The sequence below is a fragment of the Ochlerotatus camptorhynchus genome, unplaced genomic scaffold, assembly GCF_037179485.1.
Source record: "Ochlerotatus camptorhynchus isolate MF236.1 unplaced genomic scaffold, CSIRO-AGI_Acam_v1.1 ptg000434l, whole genome shotgun sequence".
Lineage (NCBI taxonomy): Eukaryota > Metazoa > Arthropoda > Insecta > Diptera > Culicidae > Ochlerotatus > Ochlerotatus camptorhynchus.
In genome coordinates this window covers 612,624-634,324 of record NW_027040920.1, presented here as the reverse complement: position 1 = coordinate 634,324, position 21,701 = coordinate 612,624, and the positions used below count along the sequence as shown (strand labels likewise).

At 38.5% G+C, this 21,701-nt stretch overlaps 1 protein-coding gene across 1 annotated transcript; it reads right to left on the bottom strand.

Moving 5' to 3' along the window:
• Window positions 1–111: 111 nt before the first annotated feature.
• On the bottom strand, window positions 112–17,182 carry kri (krishah). The gene is made up of 4 exons (XM_065234694.1): window positions 16,553–17,182; window positions 16,115–16,307; window positions 15,589–15,756; window positions 112–701 (listed from the first exon to the last, which is right to left on the bottom strand). Exons 1-4 carry the CDS (start codon window positions 16,684–16,686, stop codon window positions 519–521), a joined length of 678 nt encoding a protein of 225 aa, XP_065090766.1. The 5' UTR covers window positions 16,687–17,182; the 3' UTR covers window positions 112–518.
• Window positions 17,183–21,701: the final 4,519 nt, after the last annotated feature.

Here is a 21,701-nt window from a genome sequence, read left to right as displayed (position 1 = left end):
GAAATAAAATTCTGCATAAAACTTTAAACTAGAAATCATTAGAAAAGAAAGCCCATAAGATGTTTTTGGATGGATTTCGAAGAATTCTACTACTACAAATTCCAGGGTTCATTCATTCAAGGATCCTTATATTAATAGTCTATATTATAACGATTCCTAAAAAAACGAAGATCAGTTTCCCTTCAAATTCCTGGCATATTCTGACAACGCGCTTTGAGCCTAAAAACTAAATTAAGTCATACTTCTAGACAAGAGGGGACAACGTTTTGTTGCTTGCTTGCTTGCTTTGTAATACACAATCATACCACAATTGCGTGAATTAAAAAAGAAAACTTTAAAAATAACCACAATTGATACTGGCATTCAACACGAAGTAAAAAAACAAGTTAATAAATAAATTAAGAGCGAGTAGACTCCCCTTCCCGGTGCGCGTGTGTGTGAGCACCGATCAATATTCGTAGTAAAAGTTGTATATGCACGTCGTACTAGACATTTGAGGTGTCCCTCTCGCGCGCAGATTAGTCCGTGCCAAAGTACTTCTGGCCAAAGTGGTTCGGTGCCGAGGGATGCAGCTCCGAGGTGAGGATCTTCATTTCGGGGAACGCGGTCACAACCATGGAAGCGGCCGCCGGTGTGCAGAACAGATTCGAAAGGATGATTGCCGTCTCGGGGACTCCGTGGTCTTTCAATACGTTGACTGCCTGTTGGGAGGAAAAAAACAAACAGATAAGCTTAGGAGTCACAACGATGAACACACACTAGCATGCTTTAATTTTGGGAAAATTAGTGGTTATTATGGCCCTAAATATGGGTCTATGCAACAAAATGATAATATTGATTAAATTCATATGAACATTCAAAATTGCAATTTCAATTGGCTGTCAGCAAATTTGATGTACCGTACTCAAACGTTATTGAAAGTCCTAAAATTTTGCAAAAATGAAAAAAAGATTTTACAGAAAGTGGTGTAAATCCAGACCCCTTTATTTATTTTTCAAGTTGTATTTGTCAGCTATTACAGCAATTACTAAAAGCACCCAAAATCGCTTCAAGAATTGAAGCCGGGAATATTTTTTTTTCTTTATTTAGGAGCTGCCGGGAATATTAATTACGTCCGGGATCAAGGAAAATTGCAGGATTATCAAAGATCAGGGAACTTCGCCGAATCTTCCATGTCAATTTTTGTTTATAGCTGGCATTTGTAAAACTTAGAAAAGATATTTTTGTAGAGTTCACCAGGCATGGCAAATCATTTACATTCATTTTCAAATGCCTCTAATTTTTTCCATCAACAGAATTCCGAAAAATTATGTATGAAGCTTTTGTAAATTTTGACATTTGCTAAAACTGTTGTGCATAACTCAAATCTATACCTCTTATGCATGACGTAGTTAATTTTAAACCTTACAAATAACTAAACAAAAAGTAATCATTGAATGACAAATTTCGTCAATAATACAGGAGAAATTATGGATCGAAACAATCGTTGGTGGCCACTGGATTTAAGAAATGAATATCGCAGTTTTTTCCCGGTTCGTTCGAAATGGGTTATCGGCTCTATTAGTAGCTTTATAAGCTTAAACTACATAAAATCGTAAAACTAATCGATGGAAACTAAAGATTTAAATTTGGCTCACTACTTGACTAGCCTATTGGTCCCAAGTAAATCGATTAACGTATCCCATTCTATAAAGTATAAATATATAGTATAGTATAAATTCTACTACTACACAATGTTTGTTTTGATTCACTATGAAAGTTTGACAGATAAAATGAGGGGTTAGTGGATTTTCCTTTGTTTCGAGGGGTGAATCGATTAGCTTGGGACCGAAGATAGTACCAGAGCTGAGCCAAAAAGTTGAGCACGTTTCTTCGAGACCTTATGGTCTTAGAGTTACCTCTATGGTAAAACTAGTCTAAACCAATAAATCCGTATCTTACAACACGGCTCTACTTTTCAATTAATCGTATCGTCCGGCCTTTTTCCACAGAGATGGCGCTGTTAATAAAAATCCCCGTATAGAAATTGAGAGAAGTGGGAATAATTCGCTTTCGATGCATATTCAGGTCAAAAAAGTAAACATCAGCCTAATTAAATTAATCAGGGACTTTGTCGTTCAGTTTTCCGGGGATTATTGTTAAACAAACTACAACTAAATACAAATGATTTTTTTCCCATGCAGTTTTACCTGCTTTACTACCAGTCCGCAGAGAGCCAAAAAATTCAAATTTGGGAGAGAAAATTTGCTCTCACTAGTTCAATTTCTCAGCATGCCATGTGTTTTGATGAATCTCTTTTTGTGATTTCCCTCTCACAGTCTACAAAATAGAGTACCTGACACTGTAAGACATGTCTGGTATGCATTTAGATTAACATCTAAAGTCCCTCCTTTTTTACATATTCTGCACAAAAGATACTTTCTGCCCCGCCCCATTCATAGAAATCGGTGGGAAATCCTGTGAGGGGTGAGCTATTTTGTGTGCAAAATGTGTAAAAAACAAGGGACCTCGGATGTTAATCTAAATGCATATATAGAGGTACCAGGCATGTTTTGCACTGCACTGTCCTCTGTGAACAATTCAAGACCAACAATTGAAATAGCCCTAACTCCATTTTGTAAACAAACCTTGTAAGGCCATTTTCTCGCGAACCGAAACCTTCATTCGCAAACCTAAACCACAATCGGGTAGAGGAGAATTTCCCCTACTTGTTTATTATGTTGGTTTGCCTTTGCGGACTTCGGTTCGCGAGAAAATGGCCTTACAAGGTTTGTTTACAAAATGGAGTTAAGGCCATTTCAATTGTTGATCTTGAATTAACGGAAAACATATTATGTGTAGTTTCCGATATATCAGGTATAACATTTGATAATGGCACTAAAGCATTTGTAAACAAACTTTCTAAGGCCCTTTACTCGCGATCCAAAGTACGCCCACGCAAATGTTAAAATAGTGACTTATAGTTGAAACAATAGTGACTAAAAGTGACCTAAGAGAATAAATGTAGTCGTTTTGATGGCACACCAAATAAGTGTTTTTATGTTACTTCATACGCGAAGTTTGCGATTTTCAGAGTTGGTTAAAATGCTATCTATCATGAAGCTATAGTGTGATAATTTATTAGCTAGAGAATGGTCTTAGAAGAGGGTAGGTGGATAGTTCCATTAAAGTACGGAAGTGTGAAAATTTAGAAGAAGTTGAAAATGAGCGAAGGGCCATTGATGCGACAGTGCAAGTCAAACGCACACTCTTTGCCTAACGCCTTGTACGCGGAGATTTGAAGTATGTCTTCAAATCTACAGGCAAAACGTGTGCAGCTGGCTTTGCTCAAATACTGCCTGCGGCTGTGGAATAGTTCTTCAAAGACAGGGCTGGTAGTGCCGATGTGATATAATAGTAGTGATTTTAGTGACTAAAATTACGGGAATAGTGTCCAAATAGTGACTTTACAATACTAAATAAGTAACCATTTATATGATAGCTTAGAAATTAAAATACGGTTTGATATTGAAATAAACTTTTTATGTCATGGAATTTAAAATCAAATTTCATAAATTCTTCTAATTTAATCGAATCTCACAACGGAATCTCCTGTGAAGAGCATTTGCAGTGATTTGAATAATTTACTTTTGCTTACGTTATATATGATGACTAGCAAATAGTAATTCCCTATGATCTTGTATTTGATTCTGCGTTCGAGATCTTTTAAATTTTGATATATCTAGGTAGATGACTTTGATAATTCGCTAAGAACTTTTCTCAGAATTTCTTCAGAATGCTCTTAATAACTTTTTTATAATAATTCCCCTTCTCTTAAATTTAGAGGCAAAGAAGCTTTTACAAAAATAATGCTGCATTCTTGAATTTTTTTTTGCAGAGCGATCAACAAAATTCTTGGAAATAGATTCTTTTCGTAGTTGGAAATGCTTAACATCAAATATCAGAATTAAAATGGACATTTTAGACGATGTATGAGGAGATGAAAGTAAAGAGTTGATAGTTCCGTTATAGTACGGCAGTGTGAAATTTGTATATAGAAAGTAGAAAGTGAACGAACGACAATTTTGAGGAAGGTACAAATCGGGTAGAGCATCTCCTTTACCAAGCTCATCCGTTAATGAGGAATGGTGAGGGTTGTTTCCCCCTGCCACCACTGGCAAAAGGGATGATCGGCGATTTGCTCATGTACCTCCGATGTGCGGAAACAGTCGCCCTCTGCCGTAAACAACTACCCGATTCGTACCTTCCTCAAAATTGTCCTCTGCTCGCTTTCTACTTTGTATATACAATTTTCACACCGCCCGACTATAACGGAACTATCAACTCTATAATTTAATCTCCTCATCTATCGTATAAAATCTCCACTTTAAGTCTGATATTTGACGTTAAGCATAATAATAACACATGATTAGTTAAAGCAGATCATTTTCGATTTTATATTGATTCTTCTAGGAGCTCCCTGCTGGCCCCTTCCATAAATCCATTTTAAATTTATGTGAATTCTCCTTAGAATTTCCATGCAAATAACCTCAGAAATTTCGTAAATTCTGCTTAGAATAATCTCGGACTTCTTCCTTGCATTTAATTGTAAATTCAATTCGTATTCTCCTTAGAAATTTCAAAACAAAAATCCGTCACAGAATAACTTTGAAACTCTTCTTTGAGATTGAACCTTCAAAATTCGAGTCCATTGGAATTATAGGAATTTATTTCTAACTCTTTATAATTTTCTTGGAATTTCAAAACTAATTTTGAATTGAGGGGGTTAGAGGGAAAGGGGTGTAAGTGACTTTGATCGATTCTCTTCATCGACTTTCTCTTTCGTTAATAATTCAGCTGCAAACACATTCCTTCATTCGTGTGCCAATATAGATGCTAGATGAGAACCTCCTTAGTCAAACTATGTGGCAGAAATAGCACAAAATCTGTTTATAAAGCTGTGACTATCAAAAGAGAAAGTCGATGAAGAGAATAGATCAAAGTCACTTACACCCCTTTCCTTCTAACCTCCTCAATTCTTATTTGAATTGGACCTAGAATACTCGTCAAATCATCATATATTTTTTCTCAGAACTCTCGTTAAATGCACTCTCAATTATATTGGAATTATTTCCAAAATTGTTTCGGAGCTGAATGTTGCGTCTCTAATAATTTAAACAACAATCAAAAGCGACGCTCGTATGTGTTAAGCCAAGTTTAACTATACATATAGGTAAACCTAGCTTAAGATTTAAGCGGAGATGAAGAAATCAGTCCTCAGAGTACTTAATTTTACATGAGACTTTCGCAGTCTATACTTTGGTATTCTCCTCTGATACGTATATCTTGGTGTCATCGCTAGAATCCTTTAAAATTCTCCTAATATTTACTTTGGATTTTTTAAAGTTCTTAATCATCCATTGAAAATCTATCACATACCTTTGGAAAGTTTTCAAGGTTTACAATTTATTTTCTGGGAAAAGAGATATCGGAGAAAATGATTTTTAATCGAAATGCTCATAAACACTTATGTACGATACGAACCTTTAAAGCGAAAGATTCTATAGAAAGTGTATGGCCAAACCCACGGTATTAGTCTACTAACTGCAAAAACCTGGAAAATCGGGATATTTTTTTTTTCCTTAAAATACCTGGGAGACTCAGAGAATTTAATAATTTTCTATATAAGGATATTTTAAAGTAAATAATTAATTTATATGAATTAACTTTATAGATAGATCCACAGGGGAGTAACAAATAAATTTAAAAAAAAAACAGAGGTTGAAATGATTTTTGTTTTGTTTTGGAACATTCATATTTCCTAGAAATGTTAAATTTTAACTAGTTGTGGAGTCAAATTCCATGCACTATTTAAAAGCTCGTGAAAGTTTATTATAATTTATTATAAGTTCGCGAAATATGTCTGAAGACCACTGTCCTTCTGTGAAGATTTAGAAGTTTTTCTAAATTTCTTGAACTTTTGTGCTTCCGCAATTTTCATGGAATTAGAACGAAATAATTAATATAGTTCTATGATATTCACTGAAGTTCTCAAAATGTCATGTAACTTTCCTTAAATCATCGACACCAATGTTGAAACATCTTCAATAGTCTAGACATTCCTGGTGATATTAAAACTGCCTAAACGATTAAAGTTCTCTAGACTGTCCTGAATTTATCAGTATTTTTTAAGAACCCGCAACTTTACTGAAATTATTTGATTTGCCTTGAATTTGCGACATTTTTTCTTAAGTATTATAGCCATTATAAAACGGCCACTAATTTTCCCTGAACTTATCTATGAAAGAAAGTAAGATAGAAGAACTGTGCAAGCCAAGCAAAGGAGACAGAGAGATACTAATTCAGTCAAAAAAACCAGACAGTGCAAGCAGAGGAAGCTACGAGAGCAGGACTTTTAAGTAAAATGGCATCATCTTGTAGGACTTAATTCCTTTTGAATGTTTCAAATTATCGTTAGATCACAACAAGTGCAAATGATCATCGGCTAACTGAAATACTCAGCGTGACTCTTGACAACCTTAGCCTTAGTACGAGTATGTTTTGTCCAGAGCTTTCGAAAAAAGTCGCTGATCATTTTCAGTGGTTTTTCGATATGTGCAGCCACATTTGGCATACTATTCAAACTTATGGCATAACACTCGAGTACGCAGGTAAATTTTGATGATCGGTCTCCACTCGTTTTTGATCAAAGTGACAAGAGGTCACCCTCATCAATCTCCACTGAAATTGAATCTAGAAAAAAATTATCATTGGCATTGTTGTGATCTAACGATAATTTGAAACATTCAAAAGGAATTAAGTCCTACTAGATGATGCCATTTTACTTGAAAGTCTTGCTCTCGTAGCTTCCTCCGCTTGCGCTGTCTGGTTTCTTTGGCTGAATTAGTATCTCTGTCTCCTTTGCTTGGCTTGCACAGTTCTTCTATCTTACATTCTTTTATATGCATTCACAATTGTTTCACGCTTTTTGAAGAAAAAAAAACAGTGATGAGCACTGTGGAAAAACACTTAAACACTCAAGGCCCACGCACATTAGATCCGGATCGGACGCGTTGCGGCAAAGTGACAGCTAAATCTAATGTCTAACTGTCAAACTTACGTCAACGCAAACAGATCTAATGTGGGTTGCCCTTCAGGATTTTTAATGAATTTGACAGATTTTTGTTGCTTCAGTTTTGCCGTCTAGGAAACGTTTGAAAAAATAATGTACAGTTTTTGCAATTTATATGCTCTGAGAAATGGGAAGTTTGTTTATGGAACCAGTTACTATGGAACCAGTTACTATGGAAATGAGTTTACTACGCGGTATAAAATACAATATAACCATGCTAACAAGATTTCCATACAGCATATCAACGGGTGTTTGCTTTGAGCACAACTCTCCAGCCAAACGGTCGTGGACGGACAAGTTTACCACCGACGTCGTCTGCACCTACCTGCATCAATGAAAGATACACAAGTTCAAAGTATGAGGAAAATTGAAGAAAAATTAACAATAACTCATCGTATTTAAATGATGCAGGTATAGTATGTTCTAGAATGTTGTGTATTTTAGTTTGACAAACAACTTTGTAGAACATAGTGAAGAGCTAAAATAAAAGAAAATGCGTTTTGGTAAAAAAAAAAAAGTGTGTTTGAAGGTCCATCCTCAAACAACCCTCTCTATTTCGATTTAGGTGAAATATACGACTTTTATGTCCTTAGCAAAGTTGTTTGTAACAATATTTGCTATAACTTTGCTGAAGACGCTAACCCTCTATCTCGATATTGTGAAAAAATATTTTTTTCATCTCACTGAATTTTGTAATTAATCCCCCTAAAGATTAATTACAAAATTCATATCTTCCAAAGATGCAGCATGTCATACCCATTAACTTTGCTGAAGGCGTCATTACTCTAAATCCACTCTTCACGGTGCTATTAATTAAGAGCGTCAAAATGGACTTTTAAACTACTGTGCATCCGGTTGTAGGTTGAGGATAGTATTATAAGAACCATGTATCCTCCTCTGCTGACTAGACCCATTCCATAGAAAAGGCGTGACATGATGATCGCAGATTCTACATGCAGCAGTGAACGACGTGCTTTTCGAGGTAACTTTGCTCCAACCATTGTCAGGATTCGTAGTCGCGTGGCGCAGTTTTTTAGCAGTCAGGTTACAGTGAGGTTAGAAGTTGAAGGTCCGGTCCAGTTTGACTCCCAAAATAGCTGCTTTGTTTTTAGAACTGAATTTCGGTCGATGATTATGTCTTTCTTATACCCCGTACAGACTACGGCTTATATCATGTAATATAGGCTGTCTTACAATGAGCACTCATACATCTGAGTGATGTCCTGCTACCTTTAAAGTTCGCTCCGCAAGAAAGCTTTTTTTTTTGTTATAGTCACTTTAACGCTCTTGGGTCATTCGTGACTTGTGCGGGTGAGATTTGAACTTCGTTACTTTGGCGTGAGAGGTATGGATGCTAACCACTACGCCGGGGTCGCCCCCCATTAGCACGAGAAAGCTGTTCAGAATGTTGTACATGCGCCTAGCTACGAGCCATTGCATCAGTATCCGTAAATTCCGTGACAAGTTCAAAGACGCAATTAAGCAGTGCTCGTCTTTTGCATGTAAGTAGTTTTCAAGTTCGGCGGAATGCGTGTCGGTACCGTGGCCGGATCGGAAAGCGTGTTGGTGTTTGTCAAGCCTACCTTGCGATACTAATTCCGTAATTAGTCGTCTATTAATCATCCTTTACAAGACATTGGACATGCAATTTATAAGTGTAATCGGCTCAAAAGTAGCAGGTCCGATCTCAGTTGAATTCGGCTTCGGCTTTGGCATGATGATCCCTGTTCGCCAGCTGTTCGGGAAGACTCTGCTCTGCCAAATGCGATTCAGCAACTCTAGAAGCGCAGTTTTCACTGACTGAGAAAGGAAGCCGTTGGAGCATGGTATACCCTATGTGTAGTAAAGCCTCGTCTTTTGTCGAGAGCACACAATAGTTCACGTAGGAAAAAATCAGCGTTATACCTGTTGTGAACGTCTTTCGATTGGTTAGAATATTTGCGTTCTGCTTTATCCTTCGCCATTTGGAAAGTATTGTACACGGCTGTCAGAGATACTTGATTTAGGGGTTGTGCTGAAGTGAAGTGGGGAATGCTGTAATGCGGTCACACCCTTCTGCTTATCCGACTGAACATTGAACACTGAACAGCTTTAGTTAAATCTCATGACAGGTTTTTTTGGGAATACATAACCGTGAACTTTTTTCGATTTATCCTTTTTTCATAGAGGGGCTCTGGGGTAGGGGGTTGGTGATTGTCTACCGTCCATACAAACACAAAAAAATGCATGGACAATAATTGTCTCAAATCCCAAAATGCTACGTAGTTTATTAATAGCCCCTAGAATAAAATGTTATGCATTAATCAATACAGGGATAGAAAATCATTAACATTCATTTCGTGCATTCATTTACATTCATTTGCCTCTAACTTTTTTCATCAACAGAATACCGTAAAATGATGTATGAAACTTTTGTAGCTTTTTATATTAATTACAACTTTTTTTAGTAACTAAAAACTGAATCTCTTATGCATGACGAAATAGAGTTGGCAGCCAGGGCTTCTGTCTGTCCTTTTTTTCATGAGCAGTCAACATAACCATTCATTCAATTTCAAGCTGTCCTTTGTGTGCGGTACTTCGTATACCATCCGTTGCTCCACGCTACTTTTCGCATTCATAATTCCAAATGCACAGCGTAACGAATAGGTAGAAAAATCAGTATTTGCTCCCTCTCGTAAAAAATCCTCTCTCGTTTAGTCACTCTGTTTCGTTTTGATTTTTTTCCACATTTTCATTTCGGTCAAGTTCCCTTTGTCGTTTGCTGTAGTGAATGACTGCAAAAAAAAATCAGTTCTACGGCAGTCACCTCTACCGCAGGTAGTGTTTGCAAACTTTTTTTTTACCCTTCTTACAAAGAAGGGTATAGATATCACTTGAAAAACCGACTATCGATCCGAGGCCCGGAGGGCCGAGTGTCATATACCATTCGACTCAGCTCGACGAGATCGGAACATGTCTGTGTGTGTGTGTGTACGTGTGTATGTGTGTATGTGTGTGTGTATGTAACGAAATGAGTGCGCTCACGTTTCTCAGCAACCGCTCAACCGATTTGGACAAACTCGGCGCCAAATGATAGGTCTTGGGGTCCCAAGTTTTGGAATCGGTGAACTGGTTCCGGAGATATGGCCGGAATAAGATCCGGTGAATATGGGTATTCACGGTGGATTTAACGGAAAACGTATCAAACCCATCATATACCATTCGACTCAGCTCGACGAGATCGGAACATGTCTGTGTGTGTGTGTGTGTGTGTGTGTGTGTGTGTGTGTGTGTGTGTGTGTGTGTGTGTGTGTGTGTGTGTGTGTGTGTGTGTGTGTGTGTGTGTGTGTGTGTGTGTGTGTGTGTGTGTGTGTGTGTGTGCGTGTGTACGTGTGTACGTGTGTACGTGTGTATGTGCATATGTGTGTATGTGTGTGTGTATGTAACGAAATGAAAGCGCTCACGTTTCTCAGCAATCGCTCAACCGATTTGGACAAACTCGGCGCCAAATGATAGGTCTTGGGGTCCCATTGAACGGTTTTGGAATCGGTGGACCGGTTCCGGAGATATGGCCGGAATAAGATCCGGTGAATATGGGCCTTCACGCTGGATTTAACGGAAAACGTATTAAAACCATCATGCGACACATCAAATTACTACAGAATTCAAAAATAAGATCAATGCAAGTCGTGTTAAGTGTTCCAGACCACATTGGACACACTTGGACATGTTCCGGGTACTCCGGGAAGTTGCTTGAATATGAATTGATAAGGTGATTGGTAGCCTCACCAAATAGACTACACCCGGATATATTCCGGGTACCCCCAGGCAGTGGCGTAGCGTCACTGGATGACACGGGGGTGGGGGGCTTGGTCACTGATAATGACAATAAAATAAATAAACTTGAATAAGTACGAAGGGTCTGTTCACACCATAGGTGGATAAATTCGGGTTTTTTTTCCTTTGGTTTGTTTTTTCCTTCGATCTTGTTTTCCGTGCTGAGCACCAATGCTACCGACGTGCCAGGAAGGCAGCTCCCACACCTGGACCCTACACCTATCGACCCATCAACTCATGAACCGGGGACCAACGGCTTTACTTCCCATCCGAAGGAAGGCGTGATCAGAGATGTTATGCCTCAGAACATCCCGGCGGCGCCGACTGGGATTGAACCCAGGCCTGCTGGGGTGAGAGGTAATTACGCTTACCACTACACCACCGGCGCCGTTATTTGCAAACTTAGCAGTGTGGTTTTTAATAAGAAACTGGTTGAAATTGGAAAGAAAATCGCAGGCAAGAGGAAGTTTCGTGATTTGGCGAAGGATTTCGTTGTGCAAAATTACGTGGGTGTGTGGTGATGAAAGTTGTAAATATTTCCAGAAGAATTTTGATGCGGGAAATTTTGTGCGTAATTTTCGCAGTACACATTTCGCGTAGGCCAAGGAAAGAGTTTTTTTTAAGGAGGGTGAGGAAGTGGAAGCAAAATCGAAGAAAATGAAAAAAAAAACGTCCGTGGCTATTAATGAACAAATCATTGTCGATTCGTGCGTGAAGCTTGTGGCTGTGAGGAATATGCCTTTGTCTTCGATTGACTGGCCCAAAATGCGTGCGATTCTTGACGCGCTAGCTAGTGCGTTAGGTACCAGTTTTTCATCGGGGAAAACCAAGAAATACATTAACATCGATGCTGATAGAATTCAGAGATGAGAGGAAAGTTAATTTCACTGAAGATCGACTCTGCATCGCGACATGCTCGTCATATTTTGGGGATTAACGTGCAATTTGAGAATGAAGACCAAATCGTCATAAGAACCCTTGGTAAGAAATATATTTTTGTTCAACCGTAGTCCCTCAACAAATTGGATGGTGTTGTGCTAGTGGTCACCACTATTTCATCGCTGTTTTTCCTGTCTCCGCTGTTTTCCAATTGATTGAAGGAAAGCGCAGAAAAAGCGGTGAGCAGATAGTATCACTCTTAATTATAAATATAAGGTGCGGTTCCATTGCAGCATACCTCACTTCAGCTTTTTTAATTAAACTTGTGATGCGTATAACAGAAATTTTTCCAATATTCCGAAGTAGTGCTTCACCCTACAACCTTGTTTCTAAGATCATTCGTTCTCAAGCTATGTACTCTTATAGCATGTGATGTTCTGAAAACCTCGAAAAGTTGAACTGAAATTCGCTGAGATAAACTCTATTTTTTCCTTCCATCTAATATAAACTCTACCCAAGGGCAACATTTTATTAAATTTTGATACTCTGATACCCTTTAGCCCACTCGCAAAGGAAATAAACGTAACATTTCACTAACCACCCTTTATTAGCACAAACCTGTAAGATAATAAAGAAATGACCCCAGTTCGAATTCTTTACCGTTTTTTCCCTCAAATTCGATACATTTTTTACGCTAGAGATTGCTGGTTTGCCTAAACAACAGACAGAAAATGTTCATAAATTATATTTAGCAAATCCACGACTAACCATACAAGGGTGTTTAAAAATATAGATTTTGCTCTACCCTGCTCAATTGATTACAATTTTTGAGTATTCTCCAGAAATTTGAACCCATTTGGTTGCGATCTCATACTGCTCTTTAATTTTTATAAGGAAATTATTACGAGAAAATTTGAGAAAGTTCTATCAAAAAGTAGTCTCCAAATTTTACATAAGAAAAGATAGTAGGCATACCCGTATATCATTTTGGAAAAAGGCTAAAACGAAGAAAATAAATCAAAATCTTTTTTTTTTCCTTGTAATTGCCATATAAACCTCGAAGAGCTATTGTAGTATGAAATTACAAACCAGTCAGGTCAAACTCAAACGCAAAAGAATAATCTGGACGGACCTGCTTTGGTGGAGGTGGAGCAAAATCTGCAAAATCATTGCAGGGGTTTCTTTCCAAACACTTCTATGGCCACTAGAGGCCCTACGGGCACCAACTCCGGGACAATCCATCGGATGATCACAAAATTATGATAAACAGTCTCCTGCTGTAAATTCATGAATTTTGATACCCATATTGTAGCGGTTTCTTCCCAAACACTTCTATGGCCACTAGAGGCCCTACGGGAACCTGCGCCGGAATGGCCGTTCCGGGGAGAAACCTTAAACTGGTCCTCAAGTAAGCTGAAATTGTTTCTTGAAGGAGATTCTACTTTGATATCGATTCCTTCAAAATTCTAGCAAAAGGCAAGAAAATGCTTAGTTCTGAAACAATCCGGATTTCTTAGAACCAGACTATTCCAAATGGACATTGTTGGCAATGTCCAGAAAGAACACAAATTTCTGAATCCTATGGTGCCAAAAGATTCAAAATCGGTCAAATTTGGCCGTAATAGCAACCAGAGACTTTAAATATTAAAAATTAGATCGATTTGTTTGAAAACAGCCGAGTTATAGCGGTGAATATAAAAGATTTCCTACCGCGTCTATCGAGAGACTCGTACAGCATAGCTCACCATTGGAAAAGAGAAATGAAAACAAAATACGCAGCATACTCCCGGTCATTCTGCAGCTTCAACTTTCAACATGCACGATAAGCGGGAGAATGAATGAATTGAAAAATCGGCTTCCACCGAGCTGCTGCAGCAAACAGCACACAAGCAATCGACAAAAGGCAGAACGACTGCGCCATTTTGCCAGTCAAACCAACGTGCTTGCTTTGCACATTGAATGCAGAAAACGTACGCGATCACGCAGTCACAGTCGATATGCGATCCCCTTTCAAGCCCTGGGCAGAACATGTTATTGTTTTTTAGTGAATGCAATTTACATTCACTGAAAAACAATGGTGGGTTCTTATTGCTCTGATTCATCATGCATAAGATACACAGATTTGAGTTGTTTACAAAAGATGTAGCTAATAACAAATCCTACAAAATCTTCAAACGCTATTTTACGGAATGGTGTTGATGAAAAAAGTTAGAGGCAAATGAATGTAAATGATTTTCCATCCCTTATTCAATACCCTCCTCTCCCACTATACGACTTTTGTAAATAATTTGCAACTACACCTCTTACTTAGTAAGACCTTACTTTAAATAATTCCCCTTCATTTATTTTCAACATCCTTGCTTAAGATATTGCTGAGGTACCCTTCACCTCAGAGGTAAGACAAGCCGCAATTACCTTCGTACTTTTGTCATGGCACAATGTGGTTCAATGCTTAGGGGTTCTTCAAAAGCTAAAAAGATTACATGGTCATTTAAGAATCTAGAGATGTAGCCAAACCACTAGTAAGTATGGGAAGGAGAGGCCATAGTGAAGAGTGCTTTAGCCATGCATTTCTGGTTCGAGAATTAATTGATCAATAATCGTTGCAATGGTGATATTGAAACTACTACCAATTAATTTATTCCGAACAATTCAAAGTTTGGAACTGGAGTGCGGGATGCTCATTATGTCCGTCTTACCCCTAAGACATAACGAACTAATTTCAGGGCTGGACATAAATTACGCATAAAGTTTAGAAGAGTGAAGGGCCACCAATCTGCAAAATTTCTAAACTTCAAACATTATTTTTTTTTTTTTTTTGTTTACTTAATGTTCAAATGCAATAAAGCTCAAGCAAAAACAAATCTTTATTCCGCGCATAAGATTTTCTATTGTAATTCAGTTTATATGCATGTCTAAATTCAAATAATTGTTCAAATATTTTAAACACACCTGCCCATAAAGGATGCGAACCATATTTTAAAAATAATCACTCTTTTGAAACGAAAACACTGTTTTGTTTGCATTTTTAGCATAACCACACTAGGCCACAGAAGCAAAATGACGTCTGTAAAGATGCGCATTTGCAATAATGTTTCTCTACAAAAAAAACGAAACACTTATCATTGTTTATATTTATGCAGCACTCATTTTGAAAACACAAACAAGAGTTTGATAGACACAAACCTTTCGTTTTGTCCTGAATGCGCGGAATTAGGCAGCGCGCAGAATTATGGCAGTTTACAGTATTATGGAATATTCTAAAATCCCTGCGAAGATTATCAGGCAGGAATTTGAAAAATTTTCCAGGAAAAATAAAGTTTCCTGAAGATTCCAGGTTTTTTTTTCATATAGTCCAATTGTACGAATTTTAAATTGCAATTCAAGGTGAATTAGGTTTCTATATTAAAAAGACTTTCACACTATCAGTCAGTGATGGAAAAGTTCGCGAAAACTCACTATGACTCGCGAACTTTTCCTTTGGTGAACTTCGTGAAATATCGCGAACTTTTCCAACACTGCTATCAGTCCTAAATTCCGGTCTTAAACAAAAAACATTGACACTTTTCCCTCTACAGAATCGATCTCATCAAATTTAACTCATCACCATATCGCACTATAAAAAAAAGTGTCAAATAAAATTATCACTAGATCTAGCTAACGATAGCAAAGGCGTGTTCCTTATCAGCTATAGCAATCATGAGAAGATTTCCAAAACGCCACGCATTTATCTAGCCCAGAATGTCAATCAAATTAGCACCCAAAATCCCCCCTTCGCTAACCTGTATTACGGTGTTCCCCGTGGCCATGATCGGGTACATGAGCAGCACTTGCCGTCTGGAAATGTCATCCGGAAACCTGGCGTACACTACCCGGGCTGCATGAGTCTCCGCGTCTGATTCCACCAGGATTTTCCCTATCCGAATCGATCGACAGCAATCTCGCAGTCCCTACAATCAGAAGCAAATAATAATCATGTGAATATTTTACGACGCTGCTCTCCTAACGAGTTAAACAAACAAACAACGTACACGGCCGATTACACCAATGCAAATTTGAGTTTCGTTTACTCAAATTCGCAAAACCGTAAGTTAGTCATAGACTGAGTAAAAATTTACTCGATTTCAAATAAGAGGAAAATCGAGAAACGTTCCACTCTCTCCTAGACTGAGTAAAATTTCCGTTGTTTTTCCTCTTACTGGAGCAGATTTTTGAAGAAAAGCGATTTTGCGACTTTGAGTCGATCTCATCGGCCGTGTATAGCGAATGATTGAATTGCTAGCAAACAAACCAAGAAACAACACAAACCTGCTCCATCGCTTCGCCGGAACGTATAATCGAGACGCCACAATTGCCGGACCGGTACTTGAGCCCATCGTAAATTGCCCCGGTTGGTGTCACGACGGAGCAATCCGAATAGGGCAGCTGATTTAGGCTCTCCTCGATCACCAGCCTTATTAGTCGATCGGCGTAGAACTTGAAATCACTTCTCGTCGTGTTTCTAAAATTAAATATCGAATCCAATACGATGTGGGTCAGATTTGCCGGTCGAACAAAAGAAAAGCGAAATGACGACGAGAGCGGATGCGATTGCAGCGGGAACCAACTTATTTTGTATACATCACCGTCGTGTCTGTCGGCTCAAGTCACACGACTTTGAATTGGAAGCGTGCAGGAAAGACTCTGCGGCACAAAGGGAGTTTTGTCGGTTTTGCGTAAGCCCTTAGATTGTCTATTTTTACTCACTTGTCCCTGATGATTGTTTGGAGTTCTCTGATCTGCGCGCTGCATTCGATGATCCTAAGATTTTGTCCATAATCGGCCGGATTGGTAGAGGCTGGTGTTGGGTCTGCTAGCTTGTTGTTCACCTCGCTGCACATTGTTCCTGTTTTTGTTGTTGCTTATTCTACTGCAGTCTATGACGATCGACGACGTTGGCGTAATTAAATACTATCGTTGTTTTCTTTGCAGCCAGGTGTGAATCACGATTGCAGCACAAAGACACACACGATGGACCGAACGAAAGGCCGCAACGGAATTAATGCTTCTTCCTGTTGAGCTTGTGACTGTGTCGTGCGTGCGTGCGTGGAGGAAAAGCTATGCCGAATCGTGTGGTAAGATTTCTAGTAGTGCTGTCGAAATTGCACAACTCTGTTCTATGGAAAAACGTGCGCGTCACACTGCTGAAACCGGTAATTTTGAACACTACGCCACACTGATATCTTTTAACTATTTATTTCAACTTTTTGCAACTCTTAATACTTTTACTTTGTTAGTGAGGAAAACTTTTTTCTTAAACGACGTGAACACATTCAGCAGACACTCTTTTCTTGGATGACACAAAAACATGCACCGCACAGCCAAGCAAGCGAGAGACGAGTGCACGCTCTTCACGGACACGAACGATTCGATAAAAAAAAACAGCTGACGTTTCGGATGAAGACGAGCTGTCAGCTGCTCGCCGGGGGAATGGTCGGTTGCTTTCGGTATCCATCAGTGCATAGGAGATGTGAACCTGTATAAAAAAAACAGGGGCACCTACGATAAGGGTCCGATAAAATATTACGTAGCATAGAAATTGGGTTCCTTAAGGGTATAGAGTTCTCCAGATGCACAAAAGTGTGCGTGAGACCGCGCGCTACCTTTTTAAGTAGTTGTGATATCGCGATACCTTTTTGTTTCTTCTTCTTCTTTATTTTTATGTATGGATGTTGGATTTTAGTGTTCGTGAGATTGCGCTTGGAGATCTCTATAGAGCTTTTTGACGTTTAATCGGCGCACACTACTGCACCATTTCAGGCATAACATTTGATAACGGCACAAAAGCATGTGTAAACAAACTTTCTAAGGCCCTTTACACGCGAACCAAAGTACGCCCACGCAAACCAATACCACTTTCGGAAAGGTGATAATTGCCCCCATCCGATGATGTTGTTGGTTTGCGTGGGCGTACTTTGGTTCACGAGTAAAGGGCCTTAGAAAGTTTGTTTACAAATGTTCTTGTGCCGTTATATTCTAAAGCCTCCTGAATAAAGCTAAATAATAATAATTGTGCCGTTATCAAATGTTATGCCTGATTTAAATCGAACGAGTGCGAGCAAGAGGGAAACAGATTAGTGGGAAAACAAACCATGCATTCATCCATGTGTGCTAGATAGAGAAAGACGATTAAACGCCAAAAAGGTCTATTGAGGTAAATGCATGTTCGTAATTGCAAACTTAACCATAATGGAGTAGTAACTACAACGCGCACGGACAAAAAAAAGTTCAGATTCCCTAACACAGACATCAGATTTCAGGTGTTAAGACTCATTGGCATGTCTCATGATTCGAGTTTTTGAAACCCGTTGAATATGGTTCTGTTTTAAGTTTGCTCTCTGTTTTGTGCGTGCGTTCGCTTTGATTGTTTTCGGTTGCATTTAGCTGATTAGCGTTGGCACTCTGTCTCCCGGGCGGTTATCCGTATGTGATTGTGGTGGTTTTCTCGCTTTCTGGAAAGTTTTCGAATCAAGAAGGAAACGTGATTCATCGTGTTTGCTAGAATCAGAAGAGATGTCGCTATCTGCAAACTTGTTTTATTTTCTTCGCGTGTGCTCCCGGACCAGAAATGTGTGGCATAGTGAAGCGATCGATGCCTGCGCCGGAGGTGTTGGGTTTTCTAATCGTTCTATGATGGTGTTGGTGATCAGATGTACTCCAAACACTGAAGGGTCTGCGCTTTCTGTTGTGAATCCTGCGGTTTGCTTCCAATACAGTAACGCAGGCGAAAGAGTGATGAATGGTCTTAATGCTTCGGTGTGAAAAGAAAACGCTTGCTGGAGAGTATTGGCAAGGATGATGCATGAAACAGCTTCGAAAACATGGAAAGACAGGCTTATTTTGGTGAGATAATTTTGGTGAGATCTTTCTTTTTGTATTAATTTAAATTTGTTTACATTTTCACATATCATTACTTTATATCGCCGAATAGAGATTCCTAAAATATATTCCATTTTCTACTAACACAAATGTTCCCTCCCGTGGCATCTATGAAGGTAGTATGGGTTCCCTGCACCTTCTTAAGTAGATGTTGAACTAATTTTCCTTCCTATCCCTTGCGATTGTAAGGATGTGGCCAGGTGTATAATGAGATGCTTGATTTCTAGATTTTAATGTGTGGGAAAAACCACTAGTCCCAAGTGTTCTGTAAAAATTGTGACGAGTATACTGTAAAAATAATCTTTTACAAAATCAAACAGCAATAAAGTACCGAATTCTGTAAAAGTTACTGAACAGATTTTCGTACTGTCAAACTCAATATTGGCTGCCATTTCGATGTTGAGTGTCCTTCGGTTCTACGTTGTGAAGCGTAAGTACTTAACTTTTCGCTAGTTCTGTGCAATTTATGCCGAAAATATAATTAGTTTTTCATTTCTGGGCCAATTTCTTTCAGACGCCATGGACGTTATGCAACTCAATGTCCTCCTCTACTGCAGAAACTGCATTTTAGAACGGTTTGCTACTTAGTTGATAACCTCGTCCGGGTTCTTTACTCATTTTTTTTTTAAATTTTCTGTACAAACGCAAGATGAAAATGTATCTTCAAAAAAAATATATATGGTTAAAAGGAATGAATCTTTTGGTTTGGTGAAAGAAAGAAACAGTTAATCAATCAATAAAAATTACAATATTTATTATTTCAAGCATAATTTTTCAAAAGGACGTATGTAACATTTGACATCAAATGAGAAAAATGGGGTAGCAATATTCAGACTATATTATTAAACTCTATTCAAAAGTTTTTGTTATTTTTCACGATCTGTTGCTGCCAAATGTTACATACAGGATTGTAGTTTATGATTATTATGAAAAATGCTGGGGTTTTGCATACATTAGCAACAATTTTGATAAAATTAAAAGATACACCCTTTTGGTTCTGAACTTCCCACATACACCTTGATTGATTCGTCGTTATAGTACCTTGGTTGTTATATACACCTTGTGAGATGCGTCGATTTGACAGATCGTTTTACACTTGCGTCAGATACACCAGTTTTTATTTGGAAGCAGAAATACGTCGGTCTGCTAACTCTCACAAAGAAATTCGTCATTTTGAGGAACGGAGAAGGAGATCCTTAGTCAGGAGCAGGTTATCTGGAACAAGAGTATAACTGAGGATTAAAATAACGGGATCCAGTATCAGGTAGTGAGTTGTTCGACTTATACAAAGAAGTCCCGGACAAGACAATTTTCCTGTCACCTCAGAAAGTCCTGTCAGAAACAAACATGCAGAGCAGAAATGGGTTTCCTGCCGCTGCTGGAAGCGGAACAGCGAGCGCTGCTGTACGTGGAATCGAAGCTGTTTGAGACGGCAGCCAGGAAGACAACGACCGGCGAGACGAAAGATTTTTTTTGTATGAACGTTTCGATTCGTTCGAAAACGAGACTAGGGGTGATCATCTTGGCGTGCGCACCGGTTCGAATTATACCTTTCAGGTTAGTCTTATGGAAATTATGCTGAACCACCATGGTCATGATGATGACAATTATCATAGTTGAAATATTATCTGTTTCATTGGAAGGAAAATGCACCGAAATCGTCACCATAGGAATTACTATCACGACGGGTTGGGCGCGTTTGGCGTTCAATGAAATGGATGATGTTGAATAGATTTAAACTGCTAACGGAAATTTTCTCCGCAGGAAAAGTCAACCAACGAGAAGCATCATTGTTTATGTTCAGATCCTGTTCTGGGGGCATTTCATTTGCCGGCGAGTTTAGCGAAACGGTTTCAACTTCTTCGTAGTACTCGACGCTGGGAAATTGGGCCATAAACGCCGAAGAAACAGCAAACTGTTGTGACCCTGGTTGTGGATCGTCAAGCTGAGTGGCTGCGTCTAAAAAAAATATTTTCAACTACGTTTTTATTATGAATATTGACAAAAACATACCTAGCAGCAGCTGTATTGCATCAAAATCCATTTTGAATTTATTCGGAAGCAGCACGACGCAACTGCTGTTTCAAATTTTTGATTTTCATTTGCACACGAGACGTTTCACTGTTAGCGTATCTGTGGTTTGCGTTTTATTTTCAATTTTTGACAGTTGCGTCATATTGACGGCAATAGGGTGTATCTAAACCTTTTTCAAAACATTGAAAGAAGAACACATAGGGCGGTAATTGAATTTATTTTTTCTTCGATGATTAAGTTTTTAAACTTTGTTTCGCAATTACTAAAGAGTAAAGCATAAAATTTACAACCGGATAGAGGGAAAAACTCGATTTGTTTATTTTTGCGACTTACGTCCTTTTGAAAAGTTATGCTTGATTTATTCTGAAAATAAAGTACAGTCGATTCGGTTAAAAATTATACTGAACGCAATGGTAAACTTTACCGATCTTCCAGTAAAATTTACAGTCCAGGTCAGTAAATTATGACAGGCCACAAGCGAAGAAAATTTAAAGAACGGATTGTAAATTAAAAAATTACCGAATGGATTACCTAATGTTCACCTGTTCTATATTCGGTAAAAAATTACAGTACACTGTAAAAAAAATCTTAGTGTGTATATGCCCTATTGGATTTTTGCACCATGACAATGAGCTTTTCAAGAGGTGATTTTGACAGTTGTTCAATTTTTATTTTAAAAGTATGAACTTTTAAAACTACATGTCGATAATGAAAGAAAAACCACAGACAAACAGACATAACACTCGCAAGTTGTTCATCGAACAAGCATTTAACGGTCAATTTAAAAGTATCATAGTTGGTAGTACCGCCACCTGTGGCGCGCATAGTCAATTCCCTTGCGTTTGACGTTTGCACACTACCGCCAGCTGTTCAGCGTACTACCCATCACAGTGTACTCAACAGATGGCGGTAATGTTTTAGCGACGAAGTATTATAGTGAGAA

Coding starts and splice junctions, on each gene's coding strand:
- kri (XM_065234694.1), bottom strand. CDS start 16,686: ATGTGCAGCGAGGTGAACAACAAGCTAGCAGACCCAACACCAGCCTCT. Junction 16,308..16,552: donor CAAACAATCATCAGGGACAA/GTGAGTAAAAAT, acceptor ATTTAATTTTAG/AAACACGACGAGAAGTGATT. Junction 702..15,588: donor CGGGGAACACCGTAATACAG/GTTAGCGAAGGG, acceptor TCCTCCCAACAG/GCAGTCAACGTATTGAAAGA.